Source organism: Propithecus coquereli, unplaced genomic scaffold (assembly GCF_000956105.1).
Source record: "Propithecus coquereli isolate 6110/MARCELLA unplaced genomic scaffold, Pcoq_1.0 Scaffold122, whole genome shotgun sequence".
Taxonomy (NCBI): domain Eukaryota; kingdom Metazoa; phylum Chordata; class Mammalia; order Primates; family Indriidae; genus Propithecus; species Propithecus coquereli.
The window spans coordinates 6,104,101-6,126,033 of NW_012136303.1; the positions used below are offsets into that span (position 1 = coordinate 6,104,101).

Below are 21,933 nucleotides of genomic sequence, written 5' to 3' on the forward strand. Positions count from 1 at the left end.
AGTTTGCGCAAAGTGGAGCGGGGGGCCCGGCCTCTGGGCAGCCCCCGGAGGCGCTTCCAGTGCCTTCCAGCCCTCGCGGGAGGCGCAGGTCCGAGCCTGGCGGGGAGCGGGAGGGCAGAGGGGGCCGGGTCGGGGCTTGGGGCGAGCCGCGCGGGCTTCTGAACTGGCACACAGTCGGCGCCGGAGGCGCGTCCAGTCCCGCGCCCGAGCGGGCTGCGGCGGTTCGCGGGGCCGCCTCCCGGGGCTGCAGCTGGGGGCCCGGGCGGGCGCGGGGGCCGACGCTGCCCTCCCCGGCCCGGCGCGCGGCCCTCGCTCCCTCCCCCGGGGCGCGCTGCTGGAGGGCGCGCAGGCGGGCGCTCGCTCGCGGAGAAGGTGCCGCCGGGGCCGGAGCCCCGCAGCCCCCGGGCGGGCGGGAAGACGCGAGGAGGGGGGAGGGAAGGAGGGAGGGGGCCGGGCTGCCGGGAGGGCGGGGGCAGCGGCCGGGACTGCGGGCCGGGAGCGAGCCGAGCCGCCGGCGCCGCGAGGAGCCCGGGCGGGGCAGGTGGGCAGCGGCGGGGGCGGCTCCGCGCGGCCGGGCTCGGCCGTGCTGCCCCTCGCCCCTGCCCGCGCGGTCCTCTCTCCCGCGCTGTCTGTCTCGGTCTGCGCGCCGCCTCGCTCACTCCTCGCTCTCGCTCTCTCCTCCTCTCTCTTTCTCCTCCTCTCGCCTCTCGGTGTCTCTGGCTTTCTGCCTGGCTCCCTTGGGTCTGTTTCTCTCTCCTGCCGCCTCTCTCTGGCCGCCCCTGGCTTTATTTCTCGCGCGCTTGGGGTCTCTTCCCCTCTCTGACTCCCGATCTCTCCGGGGGGGGGGGTTCTCCGAAAATCGCGGCGGTGACGGCGGCTCCTAAGCCGCTCCAAGCGCCCGTTCGGGAGAGGGGGGAAGCCCGGCCGGGAGGGGGTGGGGGGAGCCTTAGTCACTTCCCCGCTCCAGCCTGCGCCCGCCCGAGCGCGCACTCACGGCCGCTCTCCCTCCTCGCTCCGCAGCCGCGGCCCATGGAGCCCGCCGGCCCGGCCCCCGGCCGCCTCGGGCCGCTGCTCTGCCTGCTGCTCGCCGCGTCCTGCGCCTGGTCAGGTAAGCTGAGCACCCCCTACTCCCCACCGCTGCCCTCCCCAAACTGCGGGCTCAGGCCTCTCAGACAGACACCGGGATCCACTCTGCTAATGTTGAGCAGTAATAGGGGGAGGGATGCCTGTAACGGGGGTAATGGGTACAGAAACTGAGGCCCAGAGAGGGCCAGCGACATGCCCAAGGTCACACAGCCAAGGATAGAACCTAGGTCTCTTGCTATGAGGGTCTGTCTCTGTGGATTCTGACTGCGTGCACTGTGCTGGGACAGAGGAGATGAGTTGGTAGCCCCTGCCCAGTCCGATGGGGGAGGCAGGCTGACGGTGGCTTACAGAACAGGGTGCCCTGCCTTCCCTAGAAGCTCTCTCCCTAGACTTATGCTTTCCACATGTTTGGCTTCAGGGTCTGAGGGGGAGGGGGGTGAGGGCAGAGGTGCTCCCAGTGCTGCCTGGAAAGGAACAGAGACAGGCTGTTGCAATTAGGAAAGAGTGAGCTCTCCCTCTGGTGCACGGAGTAAATCGCCGTTTGTGTATGAGGGGAGAGAGAAAGAGAGGGAGGCCGCGGTAACCCGGGAGTGAGCTGCCGCGATCAACAGATCCTATGTGAAAACACGGTGGATTGTCCCTATGGTTGCCAAAGCCTCTCCCTGGATGTCTCGCTCCTTGATGCTCTCCTGGCTCCAGGCTTCCTCCTGCCTTCCCCAGGCTTCCAGCTCCCTGCAGTTGAGGTGCTCCGTGGGGATGTTACCTGTGGCTCTGAGCATGTCTTTCTGTTGGCCTACATCAAACACCTGGCTGTCGCCAGCAGGCGGGCTCTGAAGGCTACTGTGTGTGTGTTCGCCAATGGGTGAGGTCACCATTCCGGAGTCCTGCTTCTTAAAGGGGTTTTGCAAAAACCGGTGGGTCTCCTGGGAGGGCGTAGGGTGGGCAGCGAAATGGCTTTAAAGGAGTTGGGAGGGAGAGAAGAATGGGGATCTTGGTTTTTGGCCTCTTGAAGCTGTGTTGTGGGCATAGGGGTCTCTGCACCTCCCAGCCTTGAGGAGGGAGGAAAAGATGAGGTCAGTATCCAGCCCCCCCCTTTTGCATTTGCCTAGAGACTGGTAACCACCTGATAGCGGGGAGAAAGGGAGAACTAGCAAAGAGAGGGTGGAAGGAGAAGTGGGGGGCAGACAGCAGCTCCCCCTTGCCCTGCAGTTTCCCCTGAACCCCAGGAATCCACATAGACATCCTCCCCACCCCACCCCAGTTCTTTTGAGTTACAGTTGGGTCCTTGCTAGGCGGAAGGAAGCCTTGATAAATTTCATGTTTCTCCAGCGAGTGGCATCTCCGATCTGCTCCTTCCTGCCTGAGCCGGCCATTTCTACCCTGCAAAAGTCCGAGTTCCTGCCCTGCCATCCTTCCTGGCCTGGAAATGCGCAAGCATCACTCACAAATGCTTGATTTTCCTGAAGTAGGGAACTGGGCCCAAGTTAATTTCTAAATGTCTATTCCAGACCCTTCTCCAACCAGGAGCCTGTGGCTCAGTCCCTGGCAAATGAACGGTGACGCTGATTAACAAGTGTTCAGATGGGCAGCCTGCCTTTCCCAGGCACTGGCTGGGAACACCAACACCTTTCTTGTGAGCATATCTCCCCCTTTTGCCTATAAAAACAATCTATAAAATGGTAAAGATTGGGCCATAAAACTTCCGTTCCAATCCATTCAGCATCAATAGCCTGAAAAAGTGGGAGCAGCAGAGGGGCCAGATTAGCTTTGAAATAAATAAATCTTAGAAGGTGAGAATGAATTTCTTGGGGAAGGGGTGGGATGTGACCCTCACAGTTCAAGCCTCCCAGCATCCTTCACTCTGTTCTTCAGGGTCCTGGTCACACCCTGGACCCAGGCACGGAATTCACCTGGTTTGGCTGAAGAATGGGGCTTTGGGACACCCGCTCTGTTGCTTCAGATATGGAATTTACGACAAAGCAGAAGAGAGACAGGATACAAGGGCAGGAAGGTGGAAGGAGGCAGTTGTCCAATTTTCTAAGAAAATGGATTTGTTCGAGTGAGAAACTCAAATGTCAGGCTTAGGAAAGCAGCCTTGGATTGAATGACTACGATGTCTCGGGCAGAACTGTCAGCCTGGGAGGTGTCACATGATTGCTGTGGCTTCACATGATCACTGTTTGGGGGGGAATGGGGCTGGTCATGTGGATTATCTTGGTTGGGGGAGGCAAGGGAAGAAGTTTCTAAAGATTGCTTTCAGCGCAAGTGCTGCCAAAGGGAGATTCTAAAAAGATACAGTGAAGTCACCAACCTGTGTTTTTGGAGCCAATGTGAGGCCTGTTTCCTAAAACAGCTGCACTGGGAGAGATTCTCAGACTAGGAGAAGGGCAAGGGGCTGGGCTTGGGGACTCTGGCAGCGGGGCCCGACGCTAAACCTGCGGGATGCTTGCTTGGCCCCACCTAGGCCTTGGGACCCTCTGAGTCACCCCCTGGGCAGACCTCGAATGAACTCCCATTCACTCCTTTGCTCTGGTCGGGAGGAAGCCAAGCCAAGTTGGGGTTCAGGCTTTGGGGGACAGCTGGACCCTCCAGTGAACCTCTGACCCTTTGGCAGAGGGTGGCATGCTGGTGGCTCCTCTGTACTTTCCTAAATGGTAAAGTTAGTCGCACTTCCTCTTTCGTAAGAAAGCGGGGAGGATTCAGCTTGACGAATTCAGGCGCTTGGAAGGTCCTTAAAGCCGTGGTGCTCTCTGGGTACTTTCTGGCCATTAATTATTCTTTACCAATCCCATGGAGACTCATGGTGTGATTCATTCCTTTACTTGCAGTCATGCAGCACGTATGAAGTGCTGGTGTGAACCATGTGTTGAAAGAAGGGAGGAGAACCAATGTTCACTAACTGCATTAGTTAACTGCGTTCCGGGCTCTATGCTGTGTCTGCATAATCTCATCAGCAAAGATGAGTTGGCTCTTCTTCCCATTTTTCAGATGAGGCAAATCGAGTCCAAAACTAGGGATGTAACTTGTCCAAGTGGTAGATGAGCTGGCATTTTGGATACTGGCCTTCCCACTGGGTGGCCTCTGAGGGAAGAAGTTAAATGACTTCAGCAGGATTACTTTGTCCGAGCTGGAGAGGGTGAGAGAAGCCCCCTCTGGGCGTAGGTGGAGGATCGTGGAAGACTTTCTTTTCTGGGCAGAAGTTTTTTGACTGAGTCAAAAGCATTTCTCTGAAAGACCACGGTGGATGGAAGAAACACTGACAGCCCCTTGGTCCTCCCAAATGACAACACATAGGGAGTGATGTGGCTCCCATAAGAGCCCCCCCATCTAGGCTGCCGAGCTCTGGAGCCCCTAGAGCTGGAATATTCCTCCCTGCATCTTCCTGGTGCCCTTTGCGACAGATGGCGAGGGGGTGTGCGAGAGGAAGGGAGTCTAAAAGTGTTGTATGGATCCCACACGCGCTCGCTCGCTGCTTCCAATGGCTCCGTGCGACAGGTTATTTTCTTATTTGTAGTCTTGGACTGACGGAAGGTTTCCCCCCCTCCCTCTCGCTTTTTAAATGTGCTCAGATTTCTGGCCTGTCAACACAACTCAGATCATGTCACTCCCCAGCTCAAAGCTGTTGAGTAGGTCCAAGTTTTCTTTAAAAAACAAAAAGCTGCAGCAAAGCCTGGGCTTCCTCCCTGACAGGCCTGATTTCCAGCCACGTGCGTTCCCACAAGCTGACCTCTCGAGATGTGAGATAACTGGACTTCCTCGCTGCAGACCAGAGCTTTGCTGCTGGCTGCCCAAGCACATGAGCACCTAAAAGACCCTGAGGAGTCCCGCATGGTAGAATCCCAAGTTGGAGCACGTTTGTTCCAGTGTTCCCTGAACATATGAACAAGAGGCGTTTGGTTTGTAGAACGCCTATTAACATGCAGCCTAACCCAGTTTGGTAAACACTTTTGTACAAATCCATGCCCTCAGCTCAACTCCCAGCTCTGAACCTGCACCCTTGCTGTTCCTGACACCCGAAACGCCCTTCCCTATACCTCCTTTTCTTCCTGCGTCCGCGTCCTATGCATCCTTCAAGGTTCAGCTTATATTCCTCCTGCTCCAAGGGACTGCTTCCTCTTTCGAGCCTTCCCCCCAGGATTTTATCTGCCCCTTGTCTGAGGCTATATTTTACTTCCTCCTTGTTTTGTCAGTATATACATGCACCTTCACTCTTACACCTGGGTCTCCAGCCTTAGCAACTGTTTAGCCTGTTCATTGGAGACACAACCTAGCCTCGTGCTAAGACAGCCCTAAGACCCCTGGCTGCCGGTCGCGGCCCTGCTACTTGCTTGGATCATTGACTGAGCTTCTCTGTGTCTCATTTGGGTCATCCGTAAAAGGGGGATAGCATTCACATCTCTATTTCAAGGATTAAGTCCATTAACGCATGTGTAATGCTTGAAGCCATGCCTAGTGCATAGTAGGCTCGCTCTGCATGTTAGCCAGTGATGTAATAGTCATCATTGTTTTGTTCTGCTTTGATTTCCTCATCTATAAAATTGGGACTGACTTTGGTAAAGCATCTGACACAGCTCCTTGCACATAGTAGGTACTCGAAGAACGACAAAAGCTGCCAAGTGAACGAATGTCCTTCAGCCTGATGCTTTCCCTGTAGCTATTATGCTGTTGGGGGACGAACTAATTGAGCAGAAACCCTGGCGAGTCTAGCATGATTTCATTGCCTGTTGCAGGGACTGAGCGCTGTGGGCACAGCCCGCCTCTAGGTGTCTCTGTCTGAATCCACAGGTCTAGAATGGTGGATTCCCAGACCTGGAAAGCCGCAGGGGCCTGAGAGAGCCTCTGTCCTTTCATCCAGTGCCTCATTGTGCAGCCGAGAAAACAGAGAAAAGGATTGGCCACGCTCACACAGGGGATCCATGGCAAGGCCTGGGTGGGACGCCAAGCCTCCTGTGGAAAAGGCCAAGGCTTTTTAAAACTAGGCTGTTGCTGGAAGTTTCCACTGTTCAAGCCAGAGATCTGACAGGATCCTGAATTTCGTGGGAAAATACTAAAGTAATAATAATAGGAACCATGTGGGTTTTCTGCTTACTGGGCTTGGCACTTGGAGCGTGTGATCCAGTGGTACTCACAGCTACCCTGGCTGGTGTGCATCATCACCATCGGACCCCAGGGAGGAAACCGAGGCTCAGAGAGGTGAAGCAACTTGCCCAAGGCCACACAGTAAGTGTCACAGGCAGATGAGTGCTCAGATCAGCCTAGTTGCAGAGTCTATGTTGTTACCTATTGTGCCATCCCTTTGACATCGCTTAGCCTTGCTTGACAGGTAGGGAAACTGAGGCCTGGGGATGCTGGCTTCCTGCTCTCGTGGTGCTCCTCTCCTATTTCTGTCCATCAGTGTATCCTCCCAGGACGTGGGGACAGCAGGTGTCCCCAAGATGTGTTTCCGTCCCCATACTGGAGAAGGAAGCGTCTATTTTCACAGCTGAAACTGCTTTCCTGTTAACTTCTGGCATTCCTGGGGCTGGTCTTCTGAGGGAGGCCTCCGAGAGATGGGTTTTCCCTGCCAGGTGTCTTACCAGGCCCTGGGTCCAGAGGGATGCAGAACAGCTGAGGTGGAAGTCGGAAGTCGTGTAGAATTGGTTCTTTGTGTCTGTTAGATTTCCCGGCACATCCATCTGGGGGCGCGGGGTGTTAGATGGCTGCCGATGAACGCCAGGAGCCCCGGGAGATCAGGTGCTCGGATCAGGAGGGAGATTGCAAGTCGGGTGAGCGATGGGCCTCCTGGCCAGGAGGGACAGCCGAAGCAGGGGGAGAGTAGGGGGGTGGCGCTGCCAGGGCCACCCTTCTCTGCTGCCCCATTCTTCAGGCTGCCTGCCTGTCAGCGCACAATGTGCTTGGCACACGCTGAGCCGTGAACACATGTTTTCTCTTCCTTATCTTTTTATTTTGGAAAATTTCAAACATATGCAAAGTAAGAATGATGTAACAAACCCCAGCTTTGACACTGATCCACTGTCTGCCATTCTCAGGGAGTATCGTAAAGCGAATGCCACTCTGATAGGCAGCCCTTCGTGTGCACTGTTGTCTGATTCTTCCAAGAAGCCAAAAAGTGTGGAGTCCTTCATCCCCACTTTACAGATTGGAAACGGAGGCTTCTTGAAGCCAAATTGGGTTCATCCCAAGGCCACACAGCCAGTGAGAGTTAAAGCCAGGATCCAAGCCTTGGTTTACTCTTAACCATTTTGTGGTTGTTATTAGTGTCATTTTAATAATAAATATTCATTCAACAAATATTTTTTTTAGCATCTACCATGTGCCAAGGGTAGCTCTAGGTGTTAGGGGGATATGAACATGAACAAAACACACAAAAACACCTGCCCTCATGGAGCTGACATTCCAGTGAGGAAGAAGAAACACAGCCAAGTAAACAAATCATGTCACGTAGACACAAGTGCCAGGAAGAAAACTAAAGCAGGACAGCAGGACGAGGAAATAGACAAGGTGGAGTGGGAACAGACCTGGATAAAAATGAGGGAACAGCCACAGGAATATCAAGGGAAAAGCCTTCCATGCAGGAGGAACAGCATGTGCAAAGGCCCTGAGGCAGCAGTGAGCTTGCTATGTTCCAGGAATAGCAAGGAAGCCAGTGTGGCTGGAGTAAAAGGAGACAGGTGGGGGAGTTAGCGGAGGTCAGGGCCAGGTCAAGTAGGATCTGGTTCATTGAGCACCTAACATTGAGCATGTCCGGCCATGTCACAGGATCACTATACATTATCTTACTTAATTCTCACCACAGTTCTGTGAGATGGGAACAATTATACCCATTGTACAGAAGAAGAAACTGAGACTCAGAGAGGTAAAGTGACTTGTGCAAAGTCACTTGGTTTTTAAGTGCAGAGCTAGGATTTGAGCCCGGGCCCTCACCGTGGCAGCATCCCCATCACCACTGTCCATGTCCACCCTTGCCTCCTTCCGTCTTTTCACCCATAGCAGCCGCAGTGAATCAAGTCATCTTTTCTCCTGCTCCAGACCTTCCCACGGTTCCCACTGCCCTTAGAATAAAATCAAAGTCCTTACCGCGTGGCACTTACTGGACCACATCTGTCTCTCCAACCTCGTCTCTTACCACCCTCTCCTTCCTCCATGGGCTTCAGCCTTGGCAGCCTTCATTCTGGCCCTAATCTGCACCAGCTGCCCCCTCACCTCAGGGCCTTTGCACGTGCTGTTCTCTCCTTACTGGAACATCTTCCCTGGGCTTCAGATTTGTGCTGCTATCTCACATCCTCAGAGGCTTCCTAACCACCCACCTCTAAAAGAGGTTCCCCTCATGATTCTCAATCATTGTGCCAAATTTGTTTGTGTCCTAGTGCTCCTACGTAATTCTGTATTTATTTGTTTCATTATTTCAGCCCTGTTCCCCCCACTAGGATATAAGCTACGTAAGAGTAGGGACTTTGTCTAGTTTATTCACTGCTGGGCTTCCCAGGACCTTAGCACAGGGCCTGGCACACAGGAGGTAGATTAATCCATGTTGGTTGAATAAAGGAACAAGGTTGGTACTGAAATCCCCCTTGTAAAGAGGAAGCTCAGAGCTGTGAAGTTGCGCAGGCAAAGCCCGTGCCCTGACTACCACACGGTCCCACCTCTGTGGCCGGGGCCGGGACCTTTCCCCACATCCCTGCCCATTGTGCTGTCATGGGGGCCCTAAAACATCAGGAAGCACAAAGATATCGGTGCCAGGTAGGATGGGGGGAGGCGGCCAAGAAACCCCAGAGTTTGTACTTAAAATTCTGACTACACGGAACTGCTTGCCCTGCTTTAGACACCGTGATGAATGAGCAGGCGCTGCACACCGTGAGGCGTGCCCAATTAGTGCTGCACCCTTGGCCGGGCTTTGGTTTGGAGGGCACAGCTCAGGGCCAGCCGCCCACCGGCGCATGAGGCGCCTCGTGCAGGCAGTTAGGGTGGACAGAGGTGGAGTCAGACCACTCAGCAGCCCCGCGACCTTAGCCACATGGTTGTACTCCCCCAGCCTCATCTGGTGGCCTGTGAAATGGGGGTGGTGACAGCCTGTCTTGCTGGGTGCCCGCGGAGGCTCGGCGAGGCCTGTCGTGCTCTGGGTAGTGTCAGCGCTCATTAGCCATCGTTACTGCTCCTGTTGTTATTGTGTTGTCATCGTTTTATGGTTTGGGGCTGGAAGAAGCAGGTGGAGTCCCCACTCTGTCATTTACCAGCAGGGAGATCTGAAACCCACTACTCTGCCACTTTCTGCCTCAGTTTCCCCTGCTGTGAAGCACAGGCTTGCTTTGGTTGCTCTCCTGCAGGTCCCTTCCAGCTCTGACACTCCCGCCCGGGTGCCCGTCTTGCCCTGGGTCTTGGTGATTCCCCACACCTCTTCCCTGGCAGGAGAGGCCGTGGAGGGAGCACCTACTTTGGAGCACATGCCTGAGATAGAACGCGGCCCGAGCTGCCGTATGGTCTGGAGCAGGTGTCTTCCCCCTCTGAGCCTCGGTGTCCTCCTCTGCAAAATGGAAACACTACCACTGTTTCCTCCCAAAGGGGGGCTATTGAGGGTTAAGGGAACTAAGAGCCGTGAAAAGTGCTTTTTCGAGCTGCAAAAAGCTCTATAAAAGGAATCAGTGAATAGTGTCAGCTTGGGGAAAAATCCCTTCAGTCCAGAGACTGTCTGCTGTCGGCAGCAGAGTGTGCCGAAACCTTGGCAAATGTCGTTTAATAAATGCGTTTCGCTTTTAAGGGGGCCTTTATCTCGGCTGGGAAAATGTGTGCGCATCCTTGGCAGCCTGAGCTTCCAGAAGCCTGAGCTGGAGGGGACCCATCGCAGGGAGACGCGATCACACGCGGAGGCTGCGGGCTCCGGTGTTTGAATCCCACCTCTGCCACTTACCTGCCTCTCTGGGCTCAGCTTCCTCTTCTGTAGGAAGGGGCTGGTGACAGCCGCACTTGCTGGGCTGGGCTGTCCTGAGGGCTAAATGAGAGCTTAGTATCTGGCCTGATCGTGCATTACACCGGTGAAAGCCTGGCCGTGCAGCACCAGGGCCCGTCTAGAGGGGATGGCTGGAGCCTGGAGGTTGGGAGGACACCACCTGGCTTCTCAGCCTCTCTAGCCCTCACCGCAGGCCTCAGTTTCTTCCTCTGTAAAATGGGAAGGCGGGAAGAAGGTCCTTAGGTTGTCGAGGCACCAAGCCCATAGGTGATGGGTATCGTCAGTGTCCTCTGCCTGCTCTCCCAGCCTCCTCTGGTCCCCCGAGGCCTGTTAAGAACACAGGGTGTTTAGAGTACACACAGATTGACGGTTCTTTCCTTGCTACTCTGCAGACGGGGTCACAGGGCAGACATCGCTTCATCACCTCCAGGTTCCGTCTAAACCCAGAAAACACTCTTCAGGGCCTCTGGCCGTCCCTGCGTCCTTGCCAGCAGTGTGCTGGGCCCGCTCACAAGTCCCATTCTGGAGTGGCCTCGTGTGCACGGAGGCAGAGCTGGTTCCGCCTCGGAGAGAATCCCAAACCTCTCAGGCTTAAGGACGTGATCATCTGTCACCCCCTTCATCTTAAATACCCGGCTGCGTGGTGACAGCTGCCCTGCACTGAGCACTCACTCCGTGCCAGGCTCGTCAGCCCATTTCGTCCTCAGAACATCCTTAGCGTCATTATCATTATCATCATTCCCATTCTACAGAGGAGGAGCCAGAGTCCAGAGGGCTTAAGACATTTCCTGGAGTCTCGGGGGTAACAGAGTTGAAATCCAAATCAAAACATACCTTCGACAAGCCTAGGGAACAAAATTCAGTCCCTGCTCTCAAAGGACTTATAAGTAACACTAGGCAGGGAGATGGACACTAAAAAAGTTAAGAAAATGCACAGTATGTCAGGTGGAGGGGATATACAGAAAAATAAAGCTGAGCCAGGGACATCGAGGGGCACAGTATTTTAGACCAGGTATCCAGGGGAGGCCTCTCAGGCCTGAAGGTGGTGCGGGAGCCAGATCTGCAGATGTCCAGGGGACCAGAGTGTCCGGCAGAGCGATGGCAAGTGGCCCTGTGGGGAGCGGAGAGTCTGGCGTGATTGAGGAAGAGCAAAGCCGTGAGTCCCGGGGCCACCGTGAGGATTCCGGGTCTCACTCTGAGTGCAGTGGGGGCCTCGGGAGTGTTTCGAACAAAGGAGGGATGTCACCTGACTTAGGTTTTAGAGGCTCCTCTGGCTGCAGGGGGGACATGGGTTGCAGAGCGGGGAGGCGGAGGCAAGGAGGCCAGTGTGGAAGCTGCACTAAGGATCCAGGTGAGCGGTAGTGGGGCGAGGAGGTGGTGAGAAGGGGTCAGAATCTGGCCGGACCTTGGAAGTTGAGCCGGCAGGATCCGCTAACAGATGGGCTGAGGGCACGGGAGAAAGAGGAGTCAGGGAAACGGTTCCCAGTCCAGCACTTCTGACCACTGAGCACTGACCTTGGGGAGGGAGAGGGTTGTATCTCCTGTTTACGGGGGAGGAAACGGAGGCTTAGAGGACAGCGAATCTGCCAAGTCACCCTGCTAGGGATGAGACACACAGGTCTTCTGGCCCCAGAGCCCGAGCTCTGGACTATCTTGGCACCTTGGGAGTTTACCTGCTCTGGGGGTTGGCGGGGAGGCACTAGGGTCTGTCCTTTCCCTGCAAGGATGTGGCACAGCGCCCGGTTCTCTGCGTGGCCTGCAGTGGGGCTGAAGGAAAGAGCACCCGAGCCTGCTGGGCTCAGCCCCCGGCTGACGTGGACTCACTGGGTCCGCATTCTTAGCAGCTACAGTGCAGGCAGCAGTATAGCGGTATCCACCACGGCACCTAGTCATCTCCGCCCAGCGGGTTTGTCCGGTGGTGCCAGCCGAATGCTCCTAGTGATGGCCTGCTCTTCAGATGGGCAACCAAAACCGTCTTTCGAGGTGCTAGGGTAGCCCAGTCCCAGGCTGGTCCCATCCCAGCTTGCTTACAGCCAGTGAGCATGTTCCAAGGCCTCTCCCCTGGTCCCAAGATTGTGCAGGGCCCTTTGTCTCACCTCTGCATCTTCGCTCACGTGGAAGTTCCCTCCTCCTGGAATGCCTTCCTTCACCCCAGCCTCCGTCGGCCTTCGGAACCCAGCTTCAGGGGCCACCACCTCCAGGAAATCTTTCTGGATCTCACCCTCTTTTAAGATGCCATCCCAAACCTCTTGCAACACCGATCGCCCTGCGTGTGGTCATTGCCCGTGGCTAGGACTGCCCCACAGACTAAGGCATTCTCAAGGGCAGAAGCCTGTCTTACTCAGCTCTGTGCTCTGTGGCATCTGGGACAGGGCCTGGAAGCCGAGTAAGGTTTAAGAGGAAACGAATGAAACATTCTGACTCCAGAGGGAAATTACTATCTAGCCACGACTGTCAAACCCCGAGCTCCCTGCTTGGGAACTGTGGAGTCCACGCAGCCATCCACTGGCACAATCCCCTCCGTGAATCCAGCCCTGGGTGCCTCCTGCCTCCCCGCCTGGGGTCCTGAGCTCCAGCAGGGCAGTTCTGGGCTGGCCCGTCCAGCGCGGTGCCCTGTGGCTAGCACATAGTAAATAGGTGCTCCGGAAAGGTTAGCACCTCCTATCGAGGGCAGGACGCTGGGCCAGGTGCCGTGCAGGGCGTTGCCCAGCAGGAGCCCACGGTAGACTGCAGGGAAGTGTCTCTCCTACCCCTCCTCCTCCTCTCACCACCCTGTGCATGGAAACTCACACGGCAGCCGCATCCATGCCAGGCGCATTTCCAGCTGGGCACACTCCCAAACACCGGCGTAAGGACACGCAGGGTGCACACGGGGGTCCCCACACATAGCTGTCTGCTCCGTGTCAGTGCACACCCCCTCACAGTCACACGCGTGCATCACTCTGTTGCACACGTGCCCACCCTGCACACACCCGCTACACACACACGTGCGTGCCGCTCCTGCATTCACCCTCCCACCTTCCCACACACTCCCCAGCCACCCACAGTGCAGACGCTCCTGCTCCAGTACACAATTCACACCCCGCACCCATGTTCGCTACCCACCCATTCAGACTCACTCCTGTGCTGCTGTCTGACATGTTCCTGCACACGCACTCTCTTTCACATGCTCACACGTGCACACAGCCCCCTGTGCCTGCCCATATGCCCCTGTGTGTGCACATGCTCGTACTCCGCACATCCATGCGTGTATGTACACACTGCCCTTTCACTCCTGTGTGTGTGCTCTTTCATGCACACTCAGCACACTCATGTTCACGTGTTTTGTGCACTCTTGCACAACGTCCTGTGTGCACGCTTTCTGCACGCTCTAGCGTACTCACGTTTGTGTATTACAGAAGTATTTGCACACTCCTGTACTACTACACGCTCTTGCGCACAGCATTAAATCACAACCCAGAAGATACTGGGGACAGCACCTAATGAGCTACTGCACGTGTGGGTGATAAACTGCAGCCCCCTCAGGATGGAAAATAATGATCGTGGTTAGGGAAGGGGGTGGGCAGGTGTCGTTGCAGCCACCTTAGAATGCTCAGCCCTGGGCGGGCACTGCCAGAGCTCCAGCCAGAGCCTCCCAGGCCCCGGGGCTCCTTGAGTTTGTGGAAACCAGAGGGGTGGCCTCCAGCTCATCCCTGTGTCTCCTGCTCTGGTGGCCGACTGCTTCCGGGGGACAGGCAAGCTCCCATGCCGTGGCAGTGAGCACCCGCCTGGGTGAGTCTGGCTGTTGGGAAATGTACTTGTCAGCTTCGTTCTGTCCACGCGGATGAGGCAGGCCCCCGGAGGACTCACACCCAGGGATCGCCGTGGCCCTGCCTCCCTCCCGCAAGCTTCGGTTCTAACTTGATTTGTTTTTTCCGGTAGAAAAGCATCTATGCTTATTTTTTCACTTCTTATGAAAATCGTTTTCATCTTTTCTTAATCTCAAAAGCCACACATGAACATTCTTTTTAAAAAGTGAATACATTTTTCTAAGCCCAGGGGTCTGTTCTCAGCCCCCATCTTAGCACATCTCTCAGTGGCATTTGACACAGCTGGTCACACCCTCCTGGGCCAATTCAAGGAACAGAAAGGAGACAGTGGGTGCAGCAGGTCAGGGAGCGTCAGAGATGGGGTCAGAGACGCCAGCAGGAGCCACTTGCCTAGGAGCTTGCGTTCATTCCAGATGTAACCATTTGAGTGATTGCTTCAAAGTCTGTGTCCAGCCCTAGTGTGCAAACTCCAGGAGGCTGGGGACACAGCCATTCCACAGGGCTTAGCTCAGGGCCTGGCACAGGGAGGGTCCAGTAATTCATCTCTGAGCACCCAGTGCTGTGGGCTCTCCTTGTCCTGTGGACACTAGCTCCTCTTACAACAAAGGCACAGTTACCACCTTACTACCTACTGTGCTGACTTCTCCCCTTAGAAAACTTATTATTTGTTTTGTTTTATTGCTTTCACTTTTTTCCAAAAGCGATAAATGTTCACTGCAAAAAAGACTTCAATATATGCAATATATTACTTATTATTATATAAAGCAATAAGAAAACATGCCCTCCCCCATCCCACCCCAGTCCCTTTTCCCAGATATAACACACCACAACATTGCAGTGTTTACCTTATCATCCTAGACCTTTTTCTCTAGACATGCAATTGGTCAGTCAATCAGTAGATATTTATTGAGCATCTACTCTGTGCCAAACACAGTATCAGGAGCTGGGGAAATAGCAGTGAACAAAACAGACAAAATCCCTGGAGGGGAGGTTCATTCAAATCATAGACACATATGTAACATACATATTACATGTATCAGTTTTTTTAAACTAAAGGAGATACTGTACATATTCTTTAGTTTTCATACAGTTTAGAGAATCTGAAAAATACCCAAAGTAGAAGGAAAAAAAAGAGAAAAACCCATCCGTTTTAGATTCATGATCCAAAAAGAGTTGCATTTTATAGCTTTGGATACTGCCTTGCAGTTGCTGCTATAGAGTTTTATTTTACAAAGTCTGATCATACAGAAAAGTGCAGTTTTTCCTTCATCTTTTTTCTTATACAAGTAATACAAACAAAACATAAACAAAAGCAAAATTCTATGTAGATCTACCACTCAAAGTTAATCATTGCTAATCCTTAATGTCACTTTTCCCCCCAAAACTGGAAGTTTGGGATCACACTGAATCCATCACTCAGCAACTGACTCTGGTCTTGTAACATATCCCCATTGTAATTCCACACCGTCATTTCCATAGCTGTAGACTTGACCGTCAAGTAGATTTACCATAATGGGGTCAGCCCATCTCCTTTCCTTGGATTTTAGGGTATCTTCAATTTCTCATTTTTATAAGAACACTTAGATGAATAAAGCAAAATGTTTGCACATATCCTTAGTTATCCGAAGGTACAATTTCACATTGTTTTTCTTCACTCATATTTTAACTACATCAAAATGTTGATTGCAGTTACCTTTGATGATGTTTTATGAGATTATTGCTTTATTTTTATACTTTTTTGTTTTCTCTAAATGCCTGGCAGTGAACAGGTTTTATTTGCATAACCACGATATTATTTAAAATTATACCATGCAAATTTCTATATTGCCACGGTTTTTATGGTAATGGCTTGTTATGGCTGCCTGTAATTCCACGTGGGGGATAGGCCGTAATTCACTTAACCATCCCCTATCATTGGCCATTTGGGTTTCTTTCCAACTTTTGAAAGATCGTTATGCAGGAAACTCACTCCATATCTGGGGTTATGTCCTCGTGGAACAGCCCAGCAAAGGCTGGTGAACAGATTTCACACCTTTGGTTCATCCTGCCAAACTGCTTTCCCGAAAGGATGTTCCAATTTCCACTCCCACCAGCAGTGCGTGGGAATAGCTGCCCAGCCGCCCTCCTCTCGCAGAGACAGTCCAGGGCCCTGGACAGCCTCGCTCTGCCAGGAAGGAAAGAGAGAGGAGGAAGTGGTTTGGTCAGCAATGCCAGCGTGATGACCCCAGGCCCAGAACTGCAGGAGTGATTTTTAACAAGGCCGTTTCCCAGAACAGAACCTGCCGAGAAGAAGAAAAGCAAGCAAGCGAGAAAAAAAGTCTCTGCTGGAAAAAACACACACATACACAGATTAAAATAATATTTGGCACTTACGTCGCACTTTTAAAATTCTTCAAACGCTTTATAAACACTAGCTAATTAATTAAGCTGCCTAAATCTGGCTGCACTTGGTGGAGAGAGCTTGAGAGGAGCTAAAAAAAAAAAATGGGGGAGCCAGCCCTACACAACTCCAGATTTTATTGTCGCCTGCCCAGGGTGTGATTACAGGCCTCCGGCTGCACCACAAGAATAGCCCTGCTCCAACATGCCGCACGCCTGACTCCGCAGCCTCTCCCGCCTCCCCCCTCCCGACTGCTGACTCACGCACAGCCCTGGGTGGCGGTATTGATACGGATAAGAACTGCCAGCGGCTGGGTCCTGGGCTCCGGGCCTGCACCCTCTCCTGGACATGCCAGTATTGGCTCCATTTAACAGATGGATAAAGAGGCTCGGAGAGGACATTTGCCCAGAGTCACAGAGCAAATAAAATCCTTCCTTCCTTCATTAGTTAATGCATTCATTCAGCACGTGTTAATATTTATGAAGGAGCCAGTGTATGCCCGACACCGTTCCAGGCAGGAGGTTGGGAAAAGTCCCTTGTGGATCCTGTATCCTTACCAGGAAGATGACGACCCAGAGAAAATCAAATATATAAATAATACAGCTATGTGATACTAACAGGAATAGGACTGAAATTTAAGCAGCACCACGGTCCTCGGGACTGTGATGAGGGTGGATGCTGGAACCCCACTTTATGGATGGTAGAATGGGGGCCCTGGGAGGGTGGGGAACCGGGCCTGTGCTTCCCCCAAGCGGCATTTCCAGTTCGTCCAGTCTCCCATGCTGAAATGCAGACCCATCCGGAATGTTCCTGGCTCAGCGCTGCTGGTGCTACCCTTGGTGCCCCAGGGTGGCCACCTGCCTCCGAGGGCCTCTCACACACCTGGCCACCAGCCCACCCCTGTCAGCCTGGCTGACGCTGGCTGAGCCCTGCCACCCGCGGGCTCTGGTTTCTTCCCTGTGCCCTATGCCGTGAGGATCAGGCATGCTCCAGCTGACACTCTGAGACTCCACTCACCTGCCAGGGAACCGGGCCCCAAGGGTGACCCCTGGCTGGCATCAGAGCTGGGTGAGGCTGGGAAGGGGGAAGAGGCAGGGAAATGGGAAGATGGCCCTGGGACTGCCACAGTGAGGGCAGACTGGGGTCCGTGAACCTCTCTTTCCTTGGGTGCCCCGCCCCTGCCAGCAGAGTGGTGCCAGGCCACAGGCTGGTGGGCAAATACACAGGGTCTCTCTCCTGCCCAGCCAGAGCTGGAGGGGCTGCTCAGGCATCTGCTGCAGCCCTGCCTGATGGACAAGGTGAAAGTGGCCCAGGTGAGGGTGGGACACGGTCACACTGAGGGTCAGTGGAGAGCCCATCTGGGGCCCCTGTGTACCAGGCTCCTGCCGCTCCTGTCACCGCCTGCCTCACCCTGCTCTCCCCGTCTCTGTCTCACTCTGTCTCTGTTGCTGTGTGTATGTGTTTCTCTGACGTCTTTGTGATCTTTCTTTTTTTGTCCCCTGTACCCCCACTGTGTTAGGATCTGGGCGGTGGCTGCCTTGCTCTGAGCTGTTCTCACTCGGCCCTGAGCATCTGCGGAACATCTCACGGCAGCCTCATCCTGCCCGTCGTCTTCCTGGCTGTGCCCTCCCCTCTGCTCCCCAGTCTCTCCCCAGGGTCCCTGTCTTATGTGCCCCTGTGGTCTCCAATTTGGGGCTCGGGGCCCTCCCCACGGCCGACCTCTAGGACTCCTTCCAGCTACCTGGCCAGGAGCCCGTTAGGCCTGGGCTGGGTCCAGCCCTGTGTGTCCCCATCATCCAGTGGGGGCCTGGCCCACAGGGGCATCAGCGAGGATCCGTGAGAGTGAAATTTGGGCAACAGCCCCTCCCCGTTTATTCATTATTTGTGTAACAACAGCTCCCATGCCCAGCGCTGTACGTGTGATCGCGTTTTCTTTTCAGAACAAAGCAGAGGCCTAGGGGTGTTCTCCCCATCTTGCAGATAAGGAAATAGCAAGCCAGGTTCCAACCAGGTCCCATGACTCCAAAGACCAGATGCTTCTTTCTGACACTGGCCTGGCCTGGCCTAGGCTTGTGTGGACCTCCCAGGGATCCCTCGAGGTGGGGTCATGGTAACTATCCCGCCGATGAGGAAACCAAGGCTGAGAGCGGTAAAGGGACCTGCCCAAACTCAGGGCAGCTCTGCCATTTCTGCGGCACGTGGCTGTTGTTGCAAACACTCGCACGAGTACCCTCTGGGTCTTGTCAGTGTCACAGTGTGCCCCAGGGTCACACGGCTGAGAGCCACTGAGCCAGGACTCGGACCACATTCTCCTACCTTCCCGCTGCGGAGCACAACTTCCCCACGCAGGGCCCACTGCCTGGGCCAGGCTGGACCCAGAATCTGAGGCCTCGTAGAGCCACAGACCCTCGGCGCCTACCGCTGAGCCTTTGCCTGGCCAGTCCCTCTGCCAAAAACAGGGTAGGTTCTGATTAGAATTCCAAGGCCCAGCTCTGACCCTTCCATGGAGGGCTCAGACTCTCAAAGCCACACTTCGCTATATCACTTAGCCCTCTGTGCCTCAGTTTCCTCATTTGTAACACAATCTCATGTTACAGGATGGTTGGGAGGGTTGAATGAGATGACACACGCAGTGTGCTGAGCTTAAGGCCCACCCACGGTGTGCGTCCAGTCAGTGGAAATCAGTGTTGATAAATGTTTAAGAAACGTACAGGATCACGTGGGAGGAATAAATGGCTGCTCTGTGTTTCCCTCCAGGGGCGGCAGGAGAGGAGGAGCTGCAGGTGCTTCAACCTGACAAGTCAGTGTCAGTGGCGGCTGGAGAGTCGGCCATTCTACGCTGCACCGTGACTGCCCTGGTCCCCGTGGGGCCCATCGAGTGGTTCAGGGTGACTGGGCAAAGCCGAGAATTATTCTACAGTCAAAAAGGCCCCTCTCCCCGGGTGACGTTTCTTGAAGATAACACAAAGAGAAACAACACAGACTTCTCCATCCGCATCAGTAACATCACCCCAGAGGACGCCGGCACCTACTACTGTGTGAAGTTCCGGAGAGCATCTCCTAACAACGTGGAGGTTAAGTCTGGACCAGGCACCGAGTTGTCTGTGAGTGGTGAGTACAGCGTGGGCCTCCGTTGTCCTGTGGTCTGTGCCAGCGAGTCAGTGATAACACCCCCCAGTCTGTGAGCAGCACTCAGGTGTGGTGGCGGGTCCTCGTGTTCATGATCTGATGTCACCCTCTGCTACGCAGCAGGGAAGTTGAGGCCTGGGGACGTCATGCTACTTGTTCCAGGCTCCTGGCTGGTGACTGGTAGGAAGGGCTGCACCCCGGCTCCACCTGGCCCCACAGCCCCTGCCCTCCCTTCCCAGTCTGGCCCAGCCCTTTGGTTCCACGGAGGAGGGAACTGACACATTGAGTGACTTGCCCAGTCGCAGGCCAGACCTCGCCTGCTGCCTCCAGAGAGCGCTGTCACGCTCAGGGTGGCCAAGTCTCTTTATGCAGCAGGCACTCGCTGAGCACCTACTGTGTGCTGGGCTCCACCCTGGGTGCTGTGGAAACAGCAGTGAACAACACGGCCAACGCCCCTCCCCATGAAGCTCAAGTTCCCCTCCCTTCAGATGAGGAGAAATCGTCCAGGGCAGGGCAGGGGGAGGGTCTGGTTTCCTTTATTTCGTCTTCAGAAACGTCTCACTGGGAAGATTCCCAAGAGGCGCAGACCCGCTGTTGAATCTGATAGCCTTGGTAGGAGATGTCAGGAGGTTGGGCGTTTGCTGTGGGTCTGCGCAGAAGACTCACGTGATTCAGGGGCTGACTCATGCGGTCATGGAAGGCTGCAAGCGGAACTCGATAGTCTGAGAATGTCCCTCACCCCAGGGAAGAGGTCCACATGTGACTTAGGGGTTCCCCAGTCGAAGCAGCAAAGATGCTCATTTTGGGTTCACTGTGAGAGGCCCGGGATCCTCGTTCTGTCTCCTGCGTCCTGGAACATCAGCACAGGAGGGACCTTCAGGTCATCCAGCCCAACCCCGCTCTACAGATGAGGAGCCTGAGGCCACAAGATGACATGGGCCTTGCCCAGGCTCTCAGGGGCAGTTAGTGCCGGCATCGGGACCAGAGCCCAGATCTGGTTCCAGGCAGGCTCCTTCCAGGCAGCGTTAGACAGTCTCTTTGAGGAGCCTGGTGCATCGTAGGTGCTGAATAAAAGCTCCTGGTACAGAACCGCCGAGCAGGGGGCCGGCCCTTCTCCTTTGCTCCAGTTTCCTCAAGGTTCAGAATCGCCCCCCATTCGGACCCTGAGGCCTGTTGGTGATGGGAAAACCTCTCCGACCTTAAGCTTTCTCATTCCATATTGAGATCCCATCTCAGGGCCTAGGGGGCTGCTCCGTTGTGTGACAGTTGCGGAACACGCCATCGTATGGAAATATCGGAATTTACCTTACAGTCTTTATGGATGGGTGTTTAAGTTGCTCCCGTCCTTGGGCTGCAGTGGATGGCCCTGTGCACCCGTTGTCCTGCTCAGGTGCACGATGCCCACTGGAAGGGGCATTGCTAGGTTAGAGGGCGTGTGTATTTTCACTTATCTGGATATTGGCTAATTTCCCTCCTAGATGACGTAGCATTCAAGTTTCTGGACGTAGGCAGGGAAGGTGGCTCTATCCTGAGTTTGCAGATATTACAATCAGAGACGCTAAAGTTCCCAGATGGTGCGTCCATGCCCAGGCCATCCCAGCCAGGAGGTGGCTCAGGCGTGACTCGGAGCTGCTGGCTCCTGGTAGGGGCTCAGCGCCTTGGCCATGCCGTCGGCCCAACTGATGCCCTGGGTGAGAAAGGGGGGAGGCGGGCAGGGGCCAGGGAGCGGCAGCTGTGCCAGGTGCTGTCTCCTCACCCTGCCATTTTCTCCTGTACCCAGTGCTGTGGGGGAGGGGCCATCACTGCCTTTTTACAGATGGGGACACCGAGGCTCAGAGAGGGGACCTGACCTGAGGGCAGAGGGGGAGCCAAGGTTTCAACTCCACCAGCCTGACCCACAGCCCCTGTCTCTGCAACACCTGGCCGAGCTGGTCAGGGTGCGGGCAGATGCTCCAGCTTTCTCTTTCTATAAATTCCTGTGTTATTCAGTTCCACAACAATAAGCATGAAAAACAAAGCAAGTCCTGTGAAGGGAGAGGGGGCTTTACAAGCCCCATCAGAAAGGTCCTGCAGACGCCGCGTGATACACGGAAGCTGTTCCTGCAGGACCCGGCTCAGGGCAGGTGGAGCCCTCGGGGCTCCTTCCCTGAGCAGCACAGAGGAGCGAGGTCAGCTCTGCAGCCCGCAGTTCCTGGCCACCCACTCTTGGCGCTGAACACTAAGGACGAGGAGATGAGGCATTTCCTAGAGGGGCCCGTGTGAGCGAGAGTTTACATTCTCCCCTCGGCTGTCAGGAGCCACCGTCCTCCGTTTCTGGCCACAGGGTACCCAGGCCTGGCACCCGGGCGGGGGCTTCTCCCTAGAGGTGCTGTAAGTCCGGGATCTCAGAGGGAGAAGGGAGGGGTGTCGTGTTCGGCACTTGCTCTGCTGACAGATGTGAAAGCTTGGAAGGCACCGGAAATGCCCACTGGGACACATGGGGACGAGGAGACAGTGCTGTCATTTCTCTCAGCCTCAGTTCTCTCATCTGTAAAATGGTATCGTGGACTCCTTTAGGAGAGTGGAAAGGGTTTGAGATCCTCTGT

General features: G+C 54.8%; 1 protein-coding gene across 1 annotated transcript in view; it reads left to right on the plus strand.

Annotated features, from left to right (window-relative positions):
- Positions 1-890: 890 nt before the first annotated feature.
- SIRPA (signal-regulatory protein alpha) overlaps positions 891-21,933 on the plus strand; it is a 42,917-nt gene continuing 21,874 nt past the window's right edge. The window contains exons 1-2 of the mRNA XM_012637713.1: positions 891-1,108; positions 18,977-19,330. Of these exons, the coding sequence (XP_012493167.1) occupies positions 1,030-1,108; positions 18,977-19,330 (433 nt within the window). The 5' untranslated portion in view covers positions 891-1,029. The remainder of the gene's footprint in view (positions 1,109-18,976; positions 19,331-21,933) is intronic.